This window comes from Prorops nasuta, unplaced genomic scaffold (genome assembly GCF_024137725.1).
Source record: "Prorops nasuta isolate Cenicafe-Biocafe unplaced genomic scaffold, Cenicafe_Pnas_1.2 PNAS00015, whole genome shotgun sequence".
Lineage (NCBI taxonomy): Eukaryota > Metazoa > Arthropoda > Insecta > Hymenoptera > Bethylidae > Prorops > Prorops nasuta.
Genome location: NW_027116812.1, coordinates 1657620 through 1680285, shown reverse-complemented (window position 1 = coordinate 1680285; position 22666 = coordinate 1657620). Strand labels below are relative to the sequence as shown.

The following is a 22666-nucleotide window of genomic DNA, read 5'->3' as shown; positions in this document are numbered from 1 at the left end:
GTCTATCGTGTTATTTTCAACTGCGAACCTGCGAATACAAAGATCGAGTTACTGAGGCCCTTTTAGAAGTGAGCCATGAAAGTTCATTTAAACCTCAATTTCTTAAATGTTTAAAAGATTTAAGGGCTTTGATTTTTAATTAAAGATTGCAAGCAACATTTTCAGCACATAGACAATATTTATTATTGAGCATTTTCTAATGTACTGGCAGCAGATTAGACATGTTTAAAACCTGTTCTACAGTTTCTACAAAAGCTACTTCCGTATAACTCTAACGAATATTCAACATTTGAGTTGACGTTTAAAACTCTCAAGGGTCCCTACTATTATAAAAGCGCCTACCGTCATCTTTGCTTCCTCTCTCATTAATCCATGAGTTGTGGTTTAATCATAATTAAAAAATCATTCTGTATATGATAGGTTAGGTACGAACAGCTGTATAATAGCAGATTACGTTACACGTAGTAGTACAGATATGAGAGAGCAAATTGCAATCATACGTGAATAAATAAAGAAACAAGTAAACACGTGCGCGCATTAGATTAGAAACTGCGAGAGAGCGAAATTAGCCTGAATTGTAACGATGATGACCGACCGAGTGGTGGAGCATCATTTCGTTAGCGTCTCGCGCTATTACACTGACACCCTTCTTATTCTAACGATAAATCGCACATTGTCCCCGATACAGAATCACTCGCAACACTCAGGCCTCTTTGCCATTAGATAATAAATCCTCTCGATCCCTGATTCGAGAATTCCGTGCCACACATATGGTCGGCGCTTCCCGCGCTTCTCGTGAGTCCCCGAACGACCCGACCCCCCTTCTACCGAAGAGAGTGTCAGCAGCGCTACTCCAACGAAGGTAACTAAAAGTCAAACGATATCACAGCACATCGCCACCGCTGATGGCACTGATACACTGAGATATCCCGCCAACCATCCATACCTGTACCCGCTTTAATTAGACCATAACGTTACATTATAAATCAATTTTTTTAATCTTCACTTGGAAATTGCTTCGAAAGAGGATCCGTTCTAGATAATAAACATGGCGTTTCTATAAAGTATACCTAATCCGGAGATCGCCTCTTATCCCAGATAGATAATCCCGACTTAGGTTAACTCAGCGTAAGCTCCAGGATTCTCAGATTTGCTTTAAATCCGAAAAACTTAAGTAAATAAATTATTTTAGGCATCAGTTTTCACACAATTTTTTATGGAATTTCAGTTGATTTGACGTCACTTTTTGCAATATTTATTTTAATCGATAAATTGTCGGTGAAGATTACATTGTTTGATACATTGAGGACTCGTGGTGAAGGATTTTAATGAAGGAGACAACGAGACGGGCGTAGAAAGAATTCTTGTATCGCACCTCCCTCCTCCGGCTGACTATTGAACACTTATAGTCCAACGTCCAAGTGCCGGAGAACCAGCGTCGAAGACAGGATGCGCCCGGGACCGGACGTGACGTCTCCCGCATATTCAAATAGTTCTAGCAATGAAGGAAACAAAATACGCACAGTGATTCAACCACCATCATGCCTTTACAGATTCTAATATGACCCAGCTCCCTCTATATCGACCGATTTATCCACTTAATTTGATTATTGATATCTCTTTTTTTTTCTATTTTCCAGATGGAGTACTTAGACTAAAACACAATCTCTCTTCAAATAGATTTAAAAATCGAATTAAATATACTCGGTGTCTCATTATTATACGTAGTTACTTTTACTACTTAATACGGGACTTATCGAATTTTCTAAACAAAAGGTTTGTATTTTTATTCCGTTAACTAATTTCGCATGCAAATATTAAACTTCACTGGCCGTTTTTTTCACGGATTACTATTTTTTATTTAAAAAAAATATAGAATGAATGTTAAAACTAAATTTTGCTTTGTTCCAAACGAGTCCAATTTTAAGTGAGATTTAATGGAAAATCGATCAAAATTACACGTTAAATCGTTAAGGATTACACTCATAACTAATATACTCTTTAAATCTATTTTTGATAGGCACTTTACTTTAATTAACAGTCCAATACATTTGCCTTAAGCTACAAGTCAGTAAGCTCCCTGCTGTGTTAAATTAACACGATCTATGGTTGCGTTAAAATCTCAGGCAATACATTACCAATATGTGTATGGAGAAGAGTACTACGAATGCAGACTGAGAGTTCATAGAAACTGCATGGAAATTTCTCCAACTTCGTGGACAGGGTGGAAGTGAATACCTTTAGCTACGTGATACTTTCGTAGAACTGACCTTATTTAACCTTATGTTGCTAAAATGTTACATCGTCTTATCGCAAAAAACAGCTGGAGCCTCATTGAATGCAAATGTTCTTTTCCAATATTAATAATTAAACCAGGAGCCTCAATGCAAAATATTGCGGTGAAGCGTCATGGTAACTTAACTCCTGCTTACCACATTTAATAGGTATGATAATCCTAGAAGGTTTCTTATTCGTGAAAGCACGAATATTATGCAAATATCTATATTTTCATCACACTTTACAAAACTCTTTTAAATATATATAGCATGTATGTATGTCGATAGCTGCACTGAAATGACTGTACAAAGACAAAAGTTCTCTCGGTTCTAATTGTGTGTTCGGCAACATCTAAAACTTGTACACAGACATTTCACAATAAACACTGATTAGAGTTTTAATTAAATAAACATAGTTTTTAAAGCAAATTGAAAAATTGAAGTATCAATTTTTACGTAAAAAGGACAGTTTTCGGTGGCTTTAAAATTACTTGCCGTCAAGATATTATAGTTTCTTTTAATAAATAAATATTAATTCCAATAACAACATATATTCAAGCAGGATTCTTTTGAGATAGCTTTATGAATATAACAATTTTTATTATCTCAGATGACAAATGATATTTAATATAATTGACATTGACAATATATTATTATTACTGCCAATATGGCTGACGTTGGGTTAATCAGTTTTTGTAATATCGCGGATGGGAAATTTCAATATTGAGAAAAGATATATTGACACTCTCCGTACAAACTTGTATAATAGGCGTGGGCGTGAACAAGCATTAAACAATAGCAGATACATCCGTCCTCTTCTCAGTAAGCAACACCAACAAGCTATTCCTTCGTGCGACGTGCAGTCCTTTGAGAGAGAGGACTCGCTACTGAATCCTCTCTGTCAGTGCGTGTTTTACCCTCAACGGTGACACTTTGTTCAAGCCCACTGCCACAATTTTCATTTCATGCTAGTCAATCCAAGATAAACTTTTTTTCTCGCTATTTTACCCATTTTATCGAATCTTTCTACTCACAAAATTATAACGGACGAACAAAAATTACTTGAGGAACACTTAAGTCTTAAATTAGAGAAAATGGAACTACGAGCTTGAAACGTTGAGGGAATTATTATCATTATCGTGGTTTCAAGAGTAATAATAAAGAGTTATTCGTTAGCAAGATGTGACATTATTGTATAATTTACTTGCTATTAAAATTCTACTAAGAGATAATAAAAGAGATAAAAGTCTAAGGATTACAGTGAATTAAAGAGTTCTGAAGTGTTTAATTAGAGTGCATCGAGACGCGATAGGAAACCAAAGAAAGATGAATGCTGAGGAAGTAAAAGTTGGATGCTTCCAAGTTATCCTCGTATTCTTCTTAGCCATTAACTATATCATAGTTGCTATGAGCCACGCGTTACCGATATTTTATAATTACACTCCAAACTTTTACTGCCACGTAAGTGTCATATCTCTCATCATTTTTAGATTTATTACTTCAATAAAAACAAATTTCTTTCATTTAAACAGCAAGTGGCAAACTGGACGAATGAGAGTGCAAAAGGTTGTCAAGAAGTTATGGAAAGATACTCGACAATCGATAATTCAACATTGGTTGTACCAAGAACGGAAGAAAATTTACCATGCAAGAGTAATTACCGCTTCGATATATTATCCGGGGAAAGTAGTGTGGTTACCGAGTGGAATTTGATTTGCGACCGGAGATACCTGTCGTTTCTCGGTCCATGCATATATTACATAGGAGTTTTGATTGGTGCTTGTGTTGGAGGATCTCTGATCGACCGAATTGGCCGACTTCCGGTTCAGGCTATATGCCTCTACACTCAGGGAACTATGGCAGTAGCACTGTACGTAGTTCAGGTAAGTCGCTTCTGCATCGCAATTTTGTGCCGTCCGTTGTCTCCTCTCTCCTAGAACGCCGTAATTCTTAAACTTCAGCAATTCATTTAGATAGAATCTTCGTTTGACAGGATTATCCAGCGTTCCTGGCTCTCCGTGGGTTGCAAGGTGTTTTCGTTCAGGGGCTACAGAATTCCACTTACATCCTGTCATTGGAATTGTTGCCACTGAAAGCGCGCACGCTTGTCGCGTTGCTTATGCAAGTTTCGTGGGCCGTAGGTCTTGTCCTATTGGCCGGTTTAAGCTATGTTATACCCGATTGGAGGATTCTTCAATTGGCTATTTCGGTGCCTACAGCAGCTACCGTGCTCTACATATGGTAGGTTATTTCTCGCCTGTTGTAATTTATTTTACACAGCAGTGTAAGTACTACGATCCTTGCGTAATTTACCTAGAAATACTAGTCGCTACATTAGCCCCCATAATCTCCGTTTCAATCGGCGGCACTTTGCGCTACTTCCGATTGTTTTCACCAATCAAGCGAAGCGTGACTCTGCAAACAGCAGCAGCACCAGGCAAAACACAGATGGTTGTTTTCACATTCTGATTATTTATAAGTTGAAATCCCTCAAACTGCCGAGGATGCCCATAACCTCGCTAAGCAAACCGTGGCAAATGGGTACGATAAATGAATTTTTTTTCCTATATCCTTATAAGGCTCCTTGTTTTCGTGCCACCTTATTTCTCGACCGCTAATAAAACAATGAATTATTCCAGGGTCATCCCGGAGTCACCGAGATGGCTTCTAGCTAAAGGAAAATCGACGGAGGCTGACATGGCATTAGAAAGGATCGCCATGTACAACGCTTGCTGCATGAGAACGGTCAAGGAAGATCCTGAAAATGCTCATTGCACCAATAATGAGATCGCAGCACCCCGAAATGGTCAGGGGAAATCTCGAGTTACGACCGACGACTTGGCAAAGGTAAAAAAGGACGAGAAAACACTGGCTGAAGCTACCAATTTGCTCGCTGCCACTGAAATCGAGCCAGAAAAAGTGCGAAGTATGAAAAATTCTATCAGTGAGAATTACGTATAAAATCATTAATAAAAGATTACTGTCAACCAATTTTATTTTACCATTTTCCAATTACAGAGACGAGTTTTAAATCGATTGCGGAAAATTTAGAAAGGGGAATGACGAATGTAGAGCTGCAAAAGACAAATGTGGAAACACCGGAACCAAATCTTCCATCAAGCTCAAAGGATGAGGGAAATACGGAATTTTGCATGGAGCCTTTGGGCGTGGTGGGGACGATGGATGTAAAGAATTTTGATGAGGAGGCGAGTGAAGAGCGGAAAGAGGCACCGAAGGTGATCAAAAATAACGAAATGGGAAAGAAAGTGAAGAGAAGAGTGGAGAATCGGTCGCAGAAGAACGGGGAGAGTGTGAAGGAATTAATGCAGCGACCATTGTTGAGAAGATACGGTTTTATAATGCTTTATCAATGGTAAACTCCGTGTACTTAAGCACGAGTCTTTTTTAAAGCGCGATAAATTTGTACTGAAAGCTAATTTCTATTGTTAACAGGCTTATTTTGTCAAGTGTGGATCATTTGGTAGCGTCTGTCACGCCGAAATTTAAAATAAACAGGCACGTCACGTTTGCTTTAGGCGGTGCGTTAGAAATGGTCACTTACATATTTGCATTTCTTATTCTATCCAAATTCGGTAGACGTTTACCATTGGGCATTAATCACATGCTGAACGGACTCGGATGCATTGTGATAGCTTGCAGTATATTCCTAGTGAACCGTGCTGGTTGGATTGGTAAGCAAGGCAATTCTCAATCGTTGCACGAGCGTTTACTTTTATGTCTCATAGCGTTATTCGTTAAGTCGATCTTATACCTATATTGACATTTCAGGGATAGCCCAAACAATAGCCGTGGTATTCGCCAGACTAACAATAGCAAGCGGCACGTCGATGATCTACTTGTATACCGTAGAAATATTCCCAACTACTTCACGTGGGACATGCTTAGGATTTTGTATAGTTGCAGCAAAAATTGCAAGCCTTGCCAGCCCGTTTCTGCAACAATTGGTATTAAATTTTCAATATAATTTCTCAATACCGCCTTTTTTTATAATAAAAATTCTTATAATATTTTTTTTTATCAACGTTCTGTTTGTAGGAAAAATACGCAGAAATTCATGTATCTTTAACGGTACTTGGAGTTATGTGCCTCGTAGCCGGTTTCATGACGATATTGCTTCCGGAAACATTTGACAAGGTTTTACCCGATACGTGTGTTGATGTTGAGCTATTGAATTGTACCAGGGAGAATGAAAAAAGTTATTTTAGTGAACAAAATGAAGAAGGAGAGGAAATAGCTAAACAACAGGTTTTGAGAGAAAAACTTTTTTCCGAGGAGTGGGTTGACGCGGGTAATGGAATTTTGGTAAATTTTTCAGAATCCAAAACCCAGGAATAAATCTATATAAAAATCCTCATTAAAGAGTAAGATTCCTCACACATCCCTGATACATTATTTTTTGTTACGATATTTTTTAGAATCCGCATAAAGTGAAGGTAGGGATTTTTTAAACGTTTGACTAAAAGGACAATAAAAGATTGATAACTATATTTTTTTCTTTAGGAAGATTATTTCAAATGAAAATATTATTCAATTTTCATTGGTCAATCATTACAATCATAGGTAGATTATATTTTTGAATTATACTCTTTAAGAACTTCCATTTTTAAAGAGTATTATGATATAAGGTTTTCAGCATAACGATCGTCACTATTGTTCAGCCATTTTGAATAATATTAAAAAGGAATATGTAAGATAAAAATTAATCAACGAATCCTCTTCGATAAAACCGAAAACTTTTTTCAAATAAGAAAAAATGTAACCCTTGATTTTTTAAACTTAAACTCAATTTTTCTACATATTCTTATAGCTTATGACAAGCTCTCCAACACGCTATATGATATTTCGTTTGGAAATTGCACAGACGTGTATTGGTTCAAGTATTATATCTCCACAACTGTTTCACATATAAATATAATTGCTCAACTACTTATAATTTCAAATTAATATATCCAGTGAAAGATTGGATGAAATGATAAATTCATTAGGATGTGTAAAGTTAGTAAAATAAGTTATAAAGATATCCATTGAAAAATGGCTTTCTCACTCAAGAAATGAAAGTTTACCTATTTTTTTATTAAAAACAATTTTAGTATTTTTCTCATTTGTGTTTATTCAAGTGGTGACGCTGACTATTTTTTTTTAATATTACCAGAATGATCAAAAAACCTTCAGTGATTGTTGCACAGAGAACCCTGTATAACGTTTCTCCGTCTCATGTAACCGATGCAAGTATCTCGAAAATGATGGAAGAATACTTCAAAATGAATGCGTTTTTGTGCGGGTGGTAGACTCTTTGGAAAAGTTTACTTGGTATATTAATAAAACGCTTTAAACATCTCACGATATAAGACACTTTGACTTTTCAAAGTCACACAATATGGCTCTATCATATATGCTCCTCTTAAAAACTATACAAATTTAAATGAGACCTTTTTTTATATTTTTTTAGTTATTTGTCTAATGAGACAAGCAACCTATACAGGCTATTTGTTTACCTTATACCAACCCGAAACCCATAGATAGAAAAAATAATTTTGAGAAAAAACTCATACACAATTGTTTGATATTGTCAATATTTATTGAGTTATGTAACAATATGTTTAGACCATAAGTCTAAATAAATTGTTATGCAATTCGGAAAATATTAATCATTTTAATAAGAATTATAAACTTTTTTTTAATTATGATAAGAATGATAAAAGAAGTCTAAACATTTTTTTACAATGGTAATACTTTTTAAGTTAGATAAAAATCCTTCTAAATACATATTTGACAGTTCGAGATTCTGCATGCATATATATGATTGCAATTTTCGGCTGTTTATTAGTGTTTATCATAGTCACTAATGACTTTCTATCAGTGACTTCAGTAAGCAGCAGAAAGCTGCAATTCTTTCTCAGCCCTGGCCAAAACATAATGTTATGTATCTCAATAATTTATGACAAGATTAAGAAATTGTTTTTTTCTTAAAATATCAGTCCTTTCATCTAAGGTATTCATGTTGGTAGGAGATAACAGACGATCAGTATAAAATAAATTAAAATAATTAATCTTTAGACTGCCATGCTCCACTGAAATATCAAGAAGCCTATGTCACTATTCTTTACTTTAATTGTATTGTAAATAGTAAAAATAACTACAGATTAGACTTTAAAAATCAACCAAAAGAAATATCAACAGTATGAAATGAAAAATAAAAACTGTCATATTACATTATGTGAAACTTTAAAAATGTTATAAAAGAAATGTTGATATTTTTTAACAAGAGACTGAAAATAAATAACAATCAACTTTAATATTAAACATTTATTTGTAAGTATACCCTTCTAAACATTATGATATTAATTTTATATAAAAAAATACAAGTTTGCACAAGAATAAGTTTTGATGCTGGTTTAATATAAAAAAGACTCAGACTTGAACAATATATATATAAAATATACAAACTCGGAGTTTATAGTCTATCACAGATAAAAAATATAATTAATCGAATAAACACTGAATAAAGAAAACTTATTATAAAGTTCTCGATTTTACATATCAGTACCACTTTTTTATAATACACTCAAGGAACTTTAGGCTGAACAATGCCATTATTTTGTGGGTTAGTATGTTGAGTTTGCTCAGCAGCAGTTTGTAAAAGCCTTGTTCTCCTTCTCGTATAATGCTGCCACAATAAAATTTGTTGATCGTCTATAAATTTTGTACACTGAGAGTTCACAACTTCTCTTCGAAAATGTTCATATTGCAATAAGTCCAAAAAATACAGGCACATTGGGTACTTTAAATACTTGGCATATTCTGGTTCCTTCCAGTAAAGCAGATACTTCAAATAGTTGATAAATGTAGACTCTTTAAAGTAGCCTCGTTGTGCTAAAACTAATTTAAACTTAAATAATTAATATATTACGAATTAAAAGTGAAATACGCACAGTTTAGATAATTAGGATTTGCCAAACATTGTACGAATTCAAGCTCAACTTGAAAGCGTAAACGCTGTTGGTCGTCAGTTTCAGGACCACCTGAAAAAGAGGAAATATTAGAGTTTAATGAATTGTCTCACAACTAATTAACATTAGTCTATTATAAGTTACAAAAAAACAATAAAAATACCGTTCATTCCTGTAAATGATGGTTTTCTGCCTTTCATCAGACCTGAAGCATCATCAAGACGGTTCATAACGTATGTGCTGTAAAATTCGATGGTGATCGATTCTATCGCGGCTTGTAACTGAGCAATTTCACGCTAATGGTGGCGCCAGCGACGTGCGTCGGGAACATCAACAAAGTGACTATAATGTCTATCTATAGCTATAGGTCTATAGTCTTAACCAGTATACAATCTACACGCGACGGCTGACGCTACGCCATTCTAAACAATAATTTAAAAGAATAGATGTTTTCCTTGGTCTAACCCTGGGTGGAGTTTTGAAAGACATACCGAGGTCACTTTCATTTTTTCAAATGGCAACCCCTATTATCCAATTTTTTATTCCATAAATTTGTTATTTATTTTGATAGCTTTCTAAAATACTCCAATAATATACTATAGTATGTATGTAATCCAGACGTTTTCGAAATAATACGTATATTCAATGTCACATAAACTATAGATTTAATGACGGAATACGCTCAGGGAAATTGTTTAAAAACAATAATTTAAATTCTGTTTCTTTACTAAGTAAATTTTTTTGTTATATATTTATTATCAATGAGTGCGTAGTTCTAAGCTTCGTTATCAGATCAGACTAAAATAAAGAACTATATTATATAAATAACATAACCTATCTAGTATTTTGTTCATAAGAAGATTTCTTTTGTATTCAAATATATTGTTACAGAAAAAGGAATAAAGTAAGACTTTCCAAATTTTCTTATGATGTTTATTTTTAAAGAAAAAATAAAAATCCATACTACTCCTATAATAAAAATTATGAAGCATTGTAATATTTTGTTTCATTGAAACTAAAAAAGTAAAGTATTAATTGCTTATTACCAATAATTATATCCTGGAAAGTTAGTAAATTATTCATCCATTTTTAAGGAGCTCATCAAGCCTATAGTTGCATATCTTTTATAGTATTCATCTCTTTGTTACAACTAATTGGTACAAGGTTTCAACTTCAATGCCAATCACACCTTTAACAAGGCAAATATTTTTTGTATTAAATCATGTTAAATGATACAGAAGTTACGTCTATTGTAGAAAGGCTGGATAATGGATTTACATCATTTTTCCACATTATCATATTATGAGTCAATTTTCATTGTTTTATATATAGCAGAGAATTGCTAGTTTATTATGTCAGTTAAAGTCTAGATAGTTTCCAAGCAGTACAAACATAATTCATAAAATGGACACAGATTTGGAAGAAGCACAGCCTTTTAAAAGTTTAACTGATTTATATGCCAATATAAATCAAATAAGATCATGGCCAGGTATAGTGCAATTAAGAGAATGCGCAGAGTATGTTTATAGAGGCTCTGAAGTAAGTGTCCGTAAAGAAGTAATGGAGAAAGTCATTAGAGAAAACCAACCTAAGACATTAGTCTGCCATGATATGAAAGGAGGCTACTTGGAAGACAGGTAGCTGTATTAGAAGATAAATTACTTTTTTCTAGATATAGTATGTATTACTAGAATATTCTTTTTAATTTTTCAGATTTTTGTATGGGTCAAATGATTATAAATCGTACACATTCTACCACTGGAATGTCATAGACATATTTGTATACTTTAGTCATTACTTTATTACTATTCCACCATTAGGATGGATCAATGCAGCTCATCGTCATGGTGTAAAAGTTCTGGGAACAGTAATTACTGAACATACTGATGGAGAATCAATCTGGACTGAAATCCTGGAATCAGTAATATCAGTTAGAAAATTTGCTAATGCCCTTGTTGAAGTTGCTAAGGTCTATAAATTTGAAGGATGGCTTTTGAACATTGAAAATCATATACCCACCAATGATATTGATAAATTGATTTATTTTGTAAAATATTTAACAGATCGTATTCATGAAGAGATTGAAGGATCTGAAGTTATTTGGTATGACAGTGTGACTATTAGTGGAAAGTTAAAATGGCAAAATGAAGTAAATGAGAACAATAAGTAAGTGTTGAATATTTTATTATTAATTGTTTGCTTTCAACTAAAGATATGCTTTATATTACAGAGACTATTTTCTAGCCTGTGATGGAATATTCTTAAATTATAATTGGACAGAATCACGCTTATCAAGCAGCTATAGTTTTGCTCAAAATAATCAACGTAGTGCTTTTGACATTTATGTAGGCCTAGATGTTTGGGGAAGAGATTGTCCAGGTGGTGGAGGCTTTAATTCTGCTTATGTAAAAATTAAAACTATTATACCTGCAATTTTAATAGTAGTACAAATTTTAATATACTCCTTTAATTCTTGTTTCAGGCACTTAATTTGATAAGACAGTACAGTCTTTCTGTAGCAATATTTGCACCAGGCTGGACACATGAATATTTTGGGTCAAAGACCTTTACTGATATGGAAAATATATTTTGGGCACAATTATTTCCCTTTTTCTACATTCATGTACCAATATATGACAATGAAGAATTTGAGACATCCTTTTGTAATGGTGCTGGAAGAATATATTATCATCATGGAGAAGTAATAACTTCATTCATATGTTTGTTAAAAATATATTAAAACCTTGATGAATTACATTTGTTTTAGATTCAGAGAGAGATACAAATATTAGAGGGTAATGCTGTTATGGTTGAAAAATCATTTTATAACTTATCCTTACAGAAACCGCAAATTTCTGTTGTTTTACCACAGCTGATGCTTATTAATACTATAAAATCGAACAGTGATGTAACTCTAGAAAATTCTCAAAAGCCCGAAGTAATCGTTTTTGAAACTGGAAGACTTATATTCACAGTTCGTGGTAAAGAAGTTTCTATACAAAGAAAAGCAGTGCCACAAAACATAAATTGTTTTGAATTTTCGAATATTTTTTCCTATAACGGTGGTAGATGCTTGAAATTAATCACGCACGATACTAAATTATATCATAGGTAAATTCAACTTTTCTTATTAAACATGGCTTGCTGCATGATTTTATTAGACATTCTTTTTATCACTAATTACAAGAAACAAATTTTTATTTCCAGACTATTCTTGATGCATATTGAGTTCCAGCAGGAAATGGAAGCAATAATTATCTATAAGGGATTCGAAAATAATGATTTAATAGAATCTTATCGGACCAAACCAATCTTAATTTTAAAAAATGAAACTGGTTTACAATCGATTCAGGCTGAGAAGAACTTGGAAATAAGCAATAAATGGAATAAATGGTAAGGAAACTCAACAATGAAGAAAAGTTTCTTGATGCAATTCACAAAGATCTATTTTGCAGTATTTACACAACCAATCTAAGAACAATTAACGAGATTGGAATAGCTTTTTCAACCAAGGGAATTTGTTATTTGGGTGACATCGTTTTGAGACCAAAACAACGAAATTTCTCAGGTGAAGATACAAAGTTATAACAGGGAATGTAGAAAATGTTTGATTACAGATTGGCTCTTGAGTAGATATAAAATCTGAAGAAAATCAGGTAGTCGATTGTGAATCTCTTTGGCGAAAGAAAGATTATTGTAATAAAAATTACCCAGCTGTTGCTCGATTTCTATGGAAAGGGAGTAAAGAAATAAGCTGGCCATCAATTTCTTCTTCAGTTAATGATCTCCGGTCGGGAGTTTCCTATCCCTAGCACAGGCTGGTGCTTTAACGACGTAAAAAGTAGCGAGCAGCGGATTTTGCCAAGGTGTCAAGCGTCGAAGGGTAGCCGCATTCCAGCCAAGTAATTTCGATTGATGGAAGGACGAAGAATGTTCATAGCTAATGCTCTGAAGTCACGGCCATTTGAGAGGGAAGATAAAAAAAATCTCTGACTCGTGCCTGTATTTCCTTTTTTCAATTGAGAAAAGACCCACCTCTACTGAGTAGCATCCTCCTGATTACGCACTCTGTCTAAGAGTGCTTAAGATACTGCCAGGAAAAAATGGATTGAACCTGCCAATGAGATTTTTTCTTTGTATAAGAATGTCGAAATTTTTCAATTTGAAGAGCGCGTTACGTAGTGTTACGTATCCGTTACTCGCGTGCTTATTAGAGATTGCATCGGGCTCATCGAACTTGGACTTGGCAATTTTACAAATCGCTTTGATTACGCACGGTTACGTTAGAACAGCTACTCCCACATTTGTTGGAACGGTATTTTGCGAAGGAGGACACTACCACCACCACTACGCGTTATCCAGCATGTGGACTTGGAGAACGTACTGTGCCGTTGATAACTTGGCAAACTCCACCTACCTCCTACCACACAGTGAATCTCTTCATTGACAATTCATAAGATTGGCTCGTAAAATGTTTAAATTTTTCTAAGTTTTCATCACCGAATTCACGTGACAAGAGCAACAAATACAATTCAAGAACTCTAGTTTCAAAAGCCATTATTCGCTATATTTTTAATCTGCGATATTTGATGAATTTTTATATTTAATATTATTATTTATTTCTAATAGTATAGGTTTACTGCAATACTTGCAGAATATTGATTGGTTTTTGAAAAACGTTTCAGTTTTTTACAGTGGCTGAATTAAGTGTTCTAATTTCTATGCATTACTTGATATAGTCGCATGCCGCTGGAATCGTTTATTATAGATGCTTGACTGTATGTTTTATTAATTAATGCTACATATATATCTCTTTAACAACTTTCCATTTTTCTTACAGGAATATCCTATGGTGGAGTAGATGAAGCTGCTGGTTATTAAAATGCTAAAAAATATATGCAATTTCTCTGGGATAAGTTTTAAACTTATTTCCAATTAACAAATTATTAAGAAAAGGTTTTTAATTTTGTTTAATATGAATGTTACCAACAAAAAGCTTTGTAAATAAACACTTGGTATATTACAAAGATTTGTTACTTTGACCTAAATTCCAGTGCTTCGCAATGCAATTACAAATGGATAGAATAACGTACGAATCTTGATATTCTTGATACTGCATGCGGTTCTTGGCTCTTTTTCATCTATACGATATCTTATATTCATTACGGATTGAAACTTGTAGGAACATTAGTTTGAGATAAAGTTGAATAGATTGGTAAGAAAATAACGTTCTTTTGCAATGAATGTCTGTCGAAATCTGAAGTATAAGAATATATAAAAGCTTTGAGGAAAAATATTGGACAATTGTCCATCCTACAAGAACGCGTTAACTTCTTGCACAATTTAATACGAATACAAATGATGCGTGTTAGGTAAGGATGTATGGTTAATCGGAAACGCAATAATTTATTGTTCCCGTTGAGTATTTCGAAATTGCACCTACAATCAAGGACTGCTTGTGCCTTCTCTTATTCTACATGGGAGGAAACGGAAATCGTAGGCACAGTACGTGTCGTTCGATGCAATTCCTAACCTCGACAAAACATCAACTTTATGCAGTGTAACAAATTACCGCACCAACTTGAGGCACATTACTTTTTATGTGTCTTAAACTATAAGCCTTCAAATCCCATTAAAATTAGTGGAAAGGTTCCAGTCTCCATATTAATCGACATACCATTATTGGTACTTGCGTGACGTCACACCTTACAGTGCCCTGGGAGCAACCGGTGCAACCTAAGTTGGCTCAACTGTGCAATACTGCAATGTCCGAAAATGCTAATTTTGAGAGACCTATATTTCAATAACTTTTGCCCCGAATTTTATGGGATTTGAAGGATTTCGATCAGTCCTCAGAAACAATAATCAACAGTTATAATCATCTTGCTACACTAAATAATTATTGAAACAGAAGCAGGAATGCATATACTATTTGTTTTATTTTTGGTTAGAAATGGAAGAGGATGGAGTACTAGTGTGATTTGTAGCAAATGATGATTATAGTTATGAAGTTTGAGAATGGGTTTGTGCAAGGTGTGTTTTGTCGTGTGGAATTTCGCAGGAATTTCCAGGAGGAGCGTTCACATTTACGAGATGACATCAGGCTGTTTTCTTACTGGCGGCCAAGGCAAGCTGGTCGCCGCACACTCCGCCGGAGCGCCGGACAGAGAGACGGACGAACGGAAGAAGTAGAAAAACAGAAGCAATTCCGGTATAAAGGATGATGGCAGAGACAAAAATGCATCGAGACGTCAAAGATTACAGTTTATACACAGAAATATATCGAGACAAAATGTTGCAACACAATCCAGTAAATCTGAAAAAGGAATTCGAATTAGAGGACAATCAAACACTGGATAAAAATACGTAAGTATATAAAGAAAATAATGCAACAATCCTGATGTCTCTCAAGACAATGATTTTTCTCAAGCATTTCATTGTTTCCTATTCAATGTATCGATTTTCTCAATTAATCTTACATGTTCGTTTCCGAAAAACTTTTTTCCATCCCCGATTGGGCACGCGTATGAGCGATAATTATCGTTTAATCTACCGCAATATAGCTATATTATTATAATCTACACGCTTTAAACTTCGTACCTTCGCTTGCGCAACGTAAAATACTTGGAATGCCTAATGCTAAAAGTAGCTCGTATTTCATTCCGCGTCCATAAATTCTGAGTACCGGTGCTTTCGCTTTAACCAAACTAAACAACAGTCCGATTCTACCATAATTGAAATTCATGGCTCGTCAAATCAATTATAATCGTTATTAAAAACATATCTACCAAGCTGGGTGTCAATTGCACCTACGCCCCAGATATACACCTACAAGTTTTCCATGATCATAAATTAAGAGCTGTATAAATCAACCAATAAACGCCCATTCGATTCTTGATCTCGCAATTGAAACAAGATGTACATTATTGAAAAAAATGATCGAATTTACATTGAATTAAGCATATTAATGTTGGATATAGTATGAGGTTAGGAACGAAAATTCGAATTAGAAGTTTCCGGGATAATCAGGTTCTAAATATGGGCCCGAATTGTGCCGAACTTAAACAAAACGTTAGTTTAGCACGGTTTAGTAAAATCTGCAATTGTCTCATTTCAACCTTTAATACCACCTTTACCTCGGTCTTCGTCTAAAGTAAACGTTACATTAAAACTCGAGCTAGTTTCGTTTATACATAGGATACATTCGGGCCACGATAGAAGCAACGAATGTTGCGTGCGCATTGCGTTTTAAATACCATGGCCTGAACCGCGCGACTCCATCGTACCTATTAATCGGAGAATCATGTCGGTTGAATCGGTACGCGAAAGTAAAACGTGACACGGCCACAGAAATATCAAGCGGCGACATTCCTAGGCGTTCTAGGACCGAGAACAATATGACGGGAAAGGCACAGGTGAAATCTGTCAATTTTTTAAGAACCACGCCTAACTTAACCTAATCTTCTCCCGAAGAACGTTAAAAATCAGTAGTTTCCATTGTAAAAACTTGACGAGCCGTTGACACCGATGAAACTCTCGATGACCTTTTTGCGTTCCATCAACAATATGTATATTGGAGAAAGTCCCATCCTTCTTCACACGTAATTCTTTTTCTATCCACGACAATAACGTTTATCTTCCGCTGTTATATAACCTTAACAATTTTTATTGCTTTTCGTTGTTAACAGTGAAAACAACCATCAATACTTTATTTGATAAACAAGTACAACTATTATTTGCCGTTATAATTCATAAAAAATTAAAGCACAATTGTAAATAATTATCTTAAACCACGATTATCGCTTACTGTTATACAACGCTGTTACACCTTGCAATTAACGGTAAAACCCGTCAATAGCAATTACGGGAAACGAATTATCAATTAAACCAGCAAACGTAGTAGAAAAAAGCTACAATTACTGGTTTCCTCTCAAAATGTTCGTGGGATATTGCAAGAACTTTTTTCCACTGCGCATTTCTGATTGTTGCGTTTCAAACAAAAAATATGGCAAGTTTTTAGTGCTGCCTCGCTGAAAGTTGAAATTAAAACGTTGTTATTGATGGAGCAATGCATACTCCTATGGATTTTAGATGCCTTTTTTAAATAATTATTGTTCATAGCGCCAGTGTAGAAATCGAAGTGGCAGCTTGCGAAATCTACACACTGCACATGATAATTAATGAGATCGTGACTATGCGTTAGTATACGTGCATATGAGCGTGCGTGGTTTTTTACACACAGCATACCATGTATGCTCACAGAGACTGGAACAATCAATGTTACCGATGAAAGTCAGCAATTCTAAACAGATAGAAATTTTATTTTTTATAATAGTGTATATACATATATATATAATATGATCATATATATTACCAACAAATACAGGGTGTATACTTTAACTTGTCCAGGAATTAGGATTAAACATTGATATAACTCGATAATTACAGAAAGTATTATTTTTCTTTTATAATATTCTTTTGAATGCAAGTAGAAGAAATATTTTAAAAAGCTTCCTGCAAAAATTAATATCTCTATAATTATGGAGATAAATAAATTATTATGTCAGAATTTGGGACGAATTCGAACGTGCCCTATGCAATATTTGTTATTTTTATTAACATTTTTTTTACAATTTCTCTTTAACACTCCCATCCGGTTTTCGAGCTATTCTGCACTAAAAATTCTCTTAACTATAATTTCTATTAACAATATCGATTTTTTTCAACAGATAGAGGAAAAAACTGACCGCATCTAATTACGCAGAAGTATCGGACTTTTTATCATCGTCATCGATAAGAATTTCCTTTCTACCTCCAACATAAAAGTACAAACAAATAATCCAAGTGAAAACTGAATATCGCACTTTCTTTCACAATATTATCCAGTATCATTGATATGGTGAAAGGAAATATGGGTATCAGCATCAAGTTCCATCTCGTTAATCGGGTGGATGAATAAATGAAATTCTTCGAATAAGAAAATTATTGTACTGCAATTTATCGTTGATTTAAGAAGGTTTGTTGTTTATATTACAATAATAAAGTTATTATATAAAAATGAACATTTCTTGCAGAATGGTTTTGCAGTTATCGAAAGTCGAGCGGAGTGTTTTAGAGGCAAGAAAAAGATCAGGATAATTTCGTGGGAAAAATTTCAAGGTCTTGGTTGTATGGTGAATGAAGAGATGGAGGAAGAAGGTGGAGGTAGAGGGGGATGGAGAGGGTGTGCGTATATGGACTCGGATAGTTTGGCCTTCGAGCTCCAGCAGTTTGTAGTAAAAGGTTGAATTATTTCATCCCGTTGGAACGCTTCTTGATAGTTGTGATGCTAAAGTAGGGGGGGGGGGAGGGAAGGTGAGTACTGGTAGAGAGAACAATCTTCAGACGACGAAGATTCATGTGATTTCTACATGCAACGTACGCAATTTCTTACTAATGCTGTTTTCTAATCTTCGCCACTTTCTTCCTTCCAGCTTGCTGCAAACGTCCATACTGGATTTTCTCGACTTTCGCCCATATTTATGCACTGAGAAAAAAATTATTTGATTCAATTAAATATTTATTTGTGAATAGTGCCAATTCAATATGCACTTGATTTTCACGAATAATTGATTCTATTAAGTAACAATTATTTAAGTCTAATTAATTTTAAATTATTTCATTAAATTTTATTGGTATCAAATGAATATTTAATTGGCACTATTCAGTAAAAGTTTCATTCTAATCAAATGATTTCCTTTTTCAGTGTACCGTCCATCAATTATAATTTCATCAGAGATAATACAGTGGACAGAAGTTACCAGATTCTCAACGTCATTCACTCCATTGCTACATCTAATCTACTGCTTTTATTAACCGATTCTTTGGATAATGGGAAAATCGATTTTGAGTGACTATTGCACTCCATCGAGCAACCAAACTGGAATTGATGTGTCTACTAAATGCTGCCAGTGTTTTGGAGCCTCAATTTTCAACGACCCTACAGCGACAATAGCGACGAGAAACGACAAGGAAAAATTAATCACTGGTCGCTCTTGCTCAAGACTATAAACACGCGATATGCTAAACGCGTCATAAAATATCTCGCACATGCCTGTCTGCTCTCGTCCTCTCGAAAAGATGCAAAAACGCATCCACGAGCGTGCTTAGACTCTACGATTACGACGATTACGTAGCTCCACTGTGCGAGAGCAGAGGGACCACAGAAAATTTATCTTGTGACTGAATCTATGCGAACCACAAAATTCTATGTCTTGTATAAATCGTTAATGATAAAATCTCGTGAACTTTGCGTCGAGCTGTACTATTAATAGCCAAAATATAGTCTTCTCGAAAGTTTTCACTTGTCAGGATCCTTGTGAGACTTTCCTGAATGCTATATTTCCGCAGAAAAGAGGGGAAGATCAAAAATGTAGTAGAATTTAATCCTCGCAAAATCGCAAAAATATGCTAATACTGTAGGGAACGGGAGGGAGGAGTAATCGGTTGAAATAGAGTCAACCTGGTGGTCGACTGGAATGGAGCGATCGAATCGGTTAAAGTTGTTGCTCATTAAGCTGCCATAAAAAACATTTCCTTGGAATTTCAAGTTTTCAGAGATAATAAATTAGCAATCGCTTATCAAAACACATTTCAAGCGTGAACCTAGTCATTAAAAAATTTCGCACCTCGAAAATAATATTTGCAAAAACGTGTACTACTGTATTGTTAAAAAAATGTTAAATCTTGTTTTGAAAAGAAAAGTTCCGTTAGAATTCAGTGGCAAAGTGGAATAATTTGATGATAATTAGAATCTGATAACTTATCGAGAGTATTAAAACGTTCTTTTAGTGCAGTAGCTAAATATGGAGCACCGTTTGAGTGCAGAATCGAGATTAGCGATGAGATTTATTATTAACGATGAGATTTGCAGTTATATGCAAATTGATGGAAAAGAAGCGAATATTCCTGAGCGCAAGGATATAGTATCTGTACGCGGAGTGGCATAAAGAGTTTCTCGTGTTAGAAAGGCGGAGAAACCTCTGGAAGCACATGGCTTGTGCAGAGATTTTAACCACAAGTCACTCGCCTCTCAGCCAAGTGCACGTGTGCAATTATTATAATTCGCCAATTTGGCAAGCCTCTTTCTAATGAGAACCAAAATAAAGCCGTAGTAAACAAATACATCAAACCAATAATTATAAAACATCAATGGTAAAAATTAAATTTTCTTACAAAAAAATTCTTGTCGACCAAAAAAATGATTTCGGTGCTAAATTAGGCAGCAAATGAGAAATATTAATTAAAATACATATTTTTAAGAAGCCTGAGGGATCGATGAATTTTAATAGAGCGATAAATTGTATTTTTTATTCATTATTATCAATGATTTCGGGTCAAAACATTGTTGAACACTTTCTAAACTGTTTCCTGGGAACCAAATGCGTATTTACTGATGGCAGGATTAAAAAGGTGGACGATGAAATCGAAAGTATGAAGCAGAATGCGAGAAAATCCACGTGGATGATTAATGGTTTGTTGGGGGAAAAGGAAAAGAATAGTGGAAGAAGTAAAGGCAGGCAGACGGTTATTTAGTTAATCTCATAGAATTAAGTTGGTTTGTGCGGATTGATATCGTCAATAATAACAGGCGAATGGATTATCGTTCATTGCCCATTATTATTACATCGTCGCGACGGAATCGGTGAGAAAGTCGGAAGTTTTCTCATTAAATACAGTCACTGAGTCACTCTCATTATCCCAACGCATTCCATCATTTTAATTTCTTTGCTGATATAACTCATCGATTCACAAGTAATCGCTCCTTAAACTCTAAAGTTTTCTACTTCTATTTTATATTTGTATAAAATATATTTATACTAAACATTGCAATAAATGAATCGAACGCCAAATATTTACAATACTTTTAAATACATCTGTACAACAATAAAAGAACCAAATTCGTGTATATTTATCGATTAATGTGATTAAAAAACTTCTAAGATCTCTGTGAATTTAAATTTAAAGTTTTTAAAAATTAACTTTAAGTATTGTTAAGAATATTATAAATATCTAGTAATTTAATTTTAAATAATGTTGAACAATAATCTATTATTTTTATTATAATAAATGCTATCAATATATCGACTATATAATATTATATAAGTAATTATTAATTGTATTGTTTAGGTCCTACTAAAATTCAGTTTCTATTAAGTATTTAAAAATGTGCTAAATGTAACGCGAAAAAGATAAGTTTACGTCTGTACATTGTTGCGCAAGGGTGTGTTCACACGAGGCGTAGGCTGGAATGTTATTTTCTTGCACAGTAGATTAGGCCGGTGCGCGTAGCTTGAAATGTTTTCTCGAGGCACGGGGCAATTTTGCTCGGGTTCTTTGGCGTTTATGCGATGTTCTAACGCTGCACGCGCTCTTATGCTCCGCGAGAAACAGGAAAGAAATGTGCACCATGCATGCCTGCCTGGCCTGAGTTGGCCGATGCGCACCAGAACACGCGCCTCGCGATCCAACCGGCCACTTAATACGGCTACAACCATAACGACCTACCGCACTACCACCTTTCCCACCCCCACCCCCTTCACCTTCCATCTAACCAATCCCGACCATCAAATTCATACCATTCAACGCCCAGCAAGAATTTTCCAGCTGCGTTAAAAGTAAAAACATGAGTTGAAAACACCAAATTTTACCATTAAACGTTAAATACTTTAAATTTTTAATTTTTGTTATATAAGTATATGACTTTTTGTTATATTTTTTTACGGGTCCACAAAATGTACATATTCGTTTATGACTTATAAATTGATCGGGCTATCATTTCGTAGAATATATTGCTCACTGATTGCAATGATGGTATAGCAAAGATTTCAGCATTTTGAAATATTAACAATAGTGAAAATAATTAATTTTATATAATTGAGTTAGATAACAGAAATTATTAGAATTGTTGTGTTTCTTGTAAGACCGTTTATAGCAGTATTGCATGTAATGCAATGGTTTATATATGGGACCTAATTTAAAGAACGCTTAATATTTTTTTTCCAACCATATATGCGTGATTAGTAGAGAGTGGTACAATAGATATCAGGAGGAAATTAGAATAATTATCTCAAGGCCCATTTTATTTAATGGTATATACGATAAGATTGTATAACAAAGTTTCAACTCAAATTTATATATTTTTGTGTTGTGTAGAGCTAATTTAATCTGTGAGCAATATTAGTCCATTTTAAATTAATAAGTTTAGGAATTATATTATTTATAAAATGATCGTTCAAATATTATATAAGATTATATGTATAATACTCCTGCGTCTTTCCCCTCACTTAATTTCGTATCTGATTCACCGAAAATCGTTAATTTCCGTCTTATAAAGACAACCGTTAAACGGTTGATTGCCAGATAGTGGGTTTTCCACGA

At 34.4% G+C, this 22666-nt stretch overlaps 3 protein-coding genes and 1 long non-coding RNA gene across 5 annotated transcripts; 3 read left to right on the top strand and 1 right to left on the bottom strand.

Annotated features, from left to right (window-relative positions):
* The first annotated feature begins 3224 nt into the window (after positions 1-3224).
* LOC136779126 (organic cation transporter protein-like) lies at positions 3225-8566 on the top strand. Its single transcript, XM_066736496.1, has 8 exons — positions 3225-3737; positions 3809-4159; positions 4270-4517; positions 4916-5202; positions 5295-5649; positions 5730-5968; positions 6066-6241; positions 6333-8566. The coding sequence occupies exons 1-8, from the start codon at positions 3603-3605 to the stop codon at positions 6630-6632; spliced, it is 2091 nt and encodes a 696-aa protein (XP_066592593.1). The 5' UTR covers positions 3225-3602; the 3' UTR covers positions 6633-8566.
* A 50-nt stretch (positions 8567-8616) lies between these two features.
* MED31 (mediator complex subunit 31) lies at positions 8617-9537 on the bottom strand. Its single transcript, XM_066736531.1, has 3 exons — positions 9411-9537; positions 9230-9319; positions 8617-9176 (listed from the first exon to the last, which is right to left on the bottom strand). Exons 1-3 carry the CDS (start codon positions 9475-9477, stop codon positions 8863-8865), a joined length of 471 nt encoding a protein of 156 aa, XP_066592628.1. The 5' UTR covers positions 9478-9537; the 3' UTR covers positions 8617-8862.
* Positions 9538-9653: 116 nt separating this feature from the next.
* Positions 9654-14359, top strand: ENGase (Endo-beta-N-acetylglucosaminidase). 2 transcript variants are annotated; one of them, XM_066736500.1, is made up of 9 exons: positions 9654-10270; positions 10342-10884; positions 10961-11413; positions 11478-11652; positions 11730-11948; positions 12015-12358; positions 12455-12640; positions 12703-12815; positions 14088-14359. In XM_066736500.1, the coding sequence occupies exons 2-9, from the start codon at positions 10652-10654 to the stop codon at positions 14126-14128; spliced, it is 1764 nt and encodes a 587-aa protein (XP_066592597.1). In that variant the 5' UTR covers positions 9654-10270; positions 10342-10651; the 3' UTR covers positions 14129-14359. The 2 variants fall into 2 exon arrangements, with proteins under 2 accessions (XP_066592597.1, XP_066592598.1); XM_066736501.1 differs by having other exon boundaries at positions 9654-10884; positions 12090-12358.
* A 1009-nt stretch (positions 14360-15368) lies between these two features.
* Positions 15369-18560, top strand: LOC136779144 (uncharacterized). The gene is made up of 3 exons (XR_010823527.1): positions 15369-15613; positions 17977-18263; positions 18322-18560. It is a non-coding gene; the product is annotated as an uncharacterized lncRNA (long non-coding RNA).
* Positions 18561-22666: the final 4106 nt, after the last annotated feature.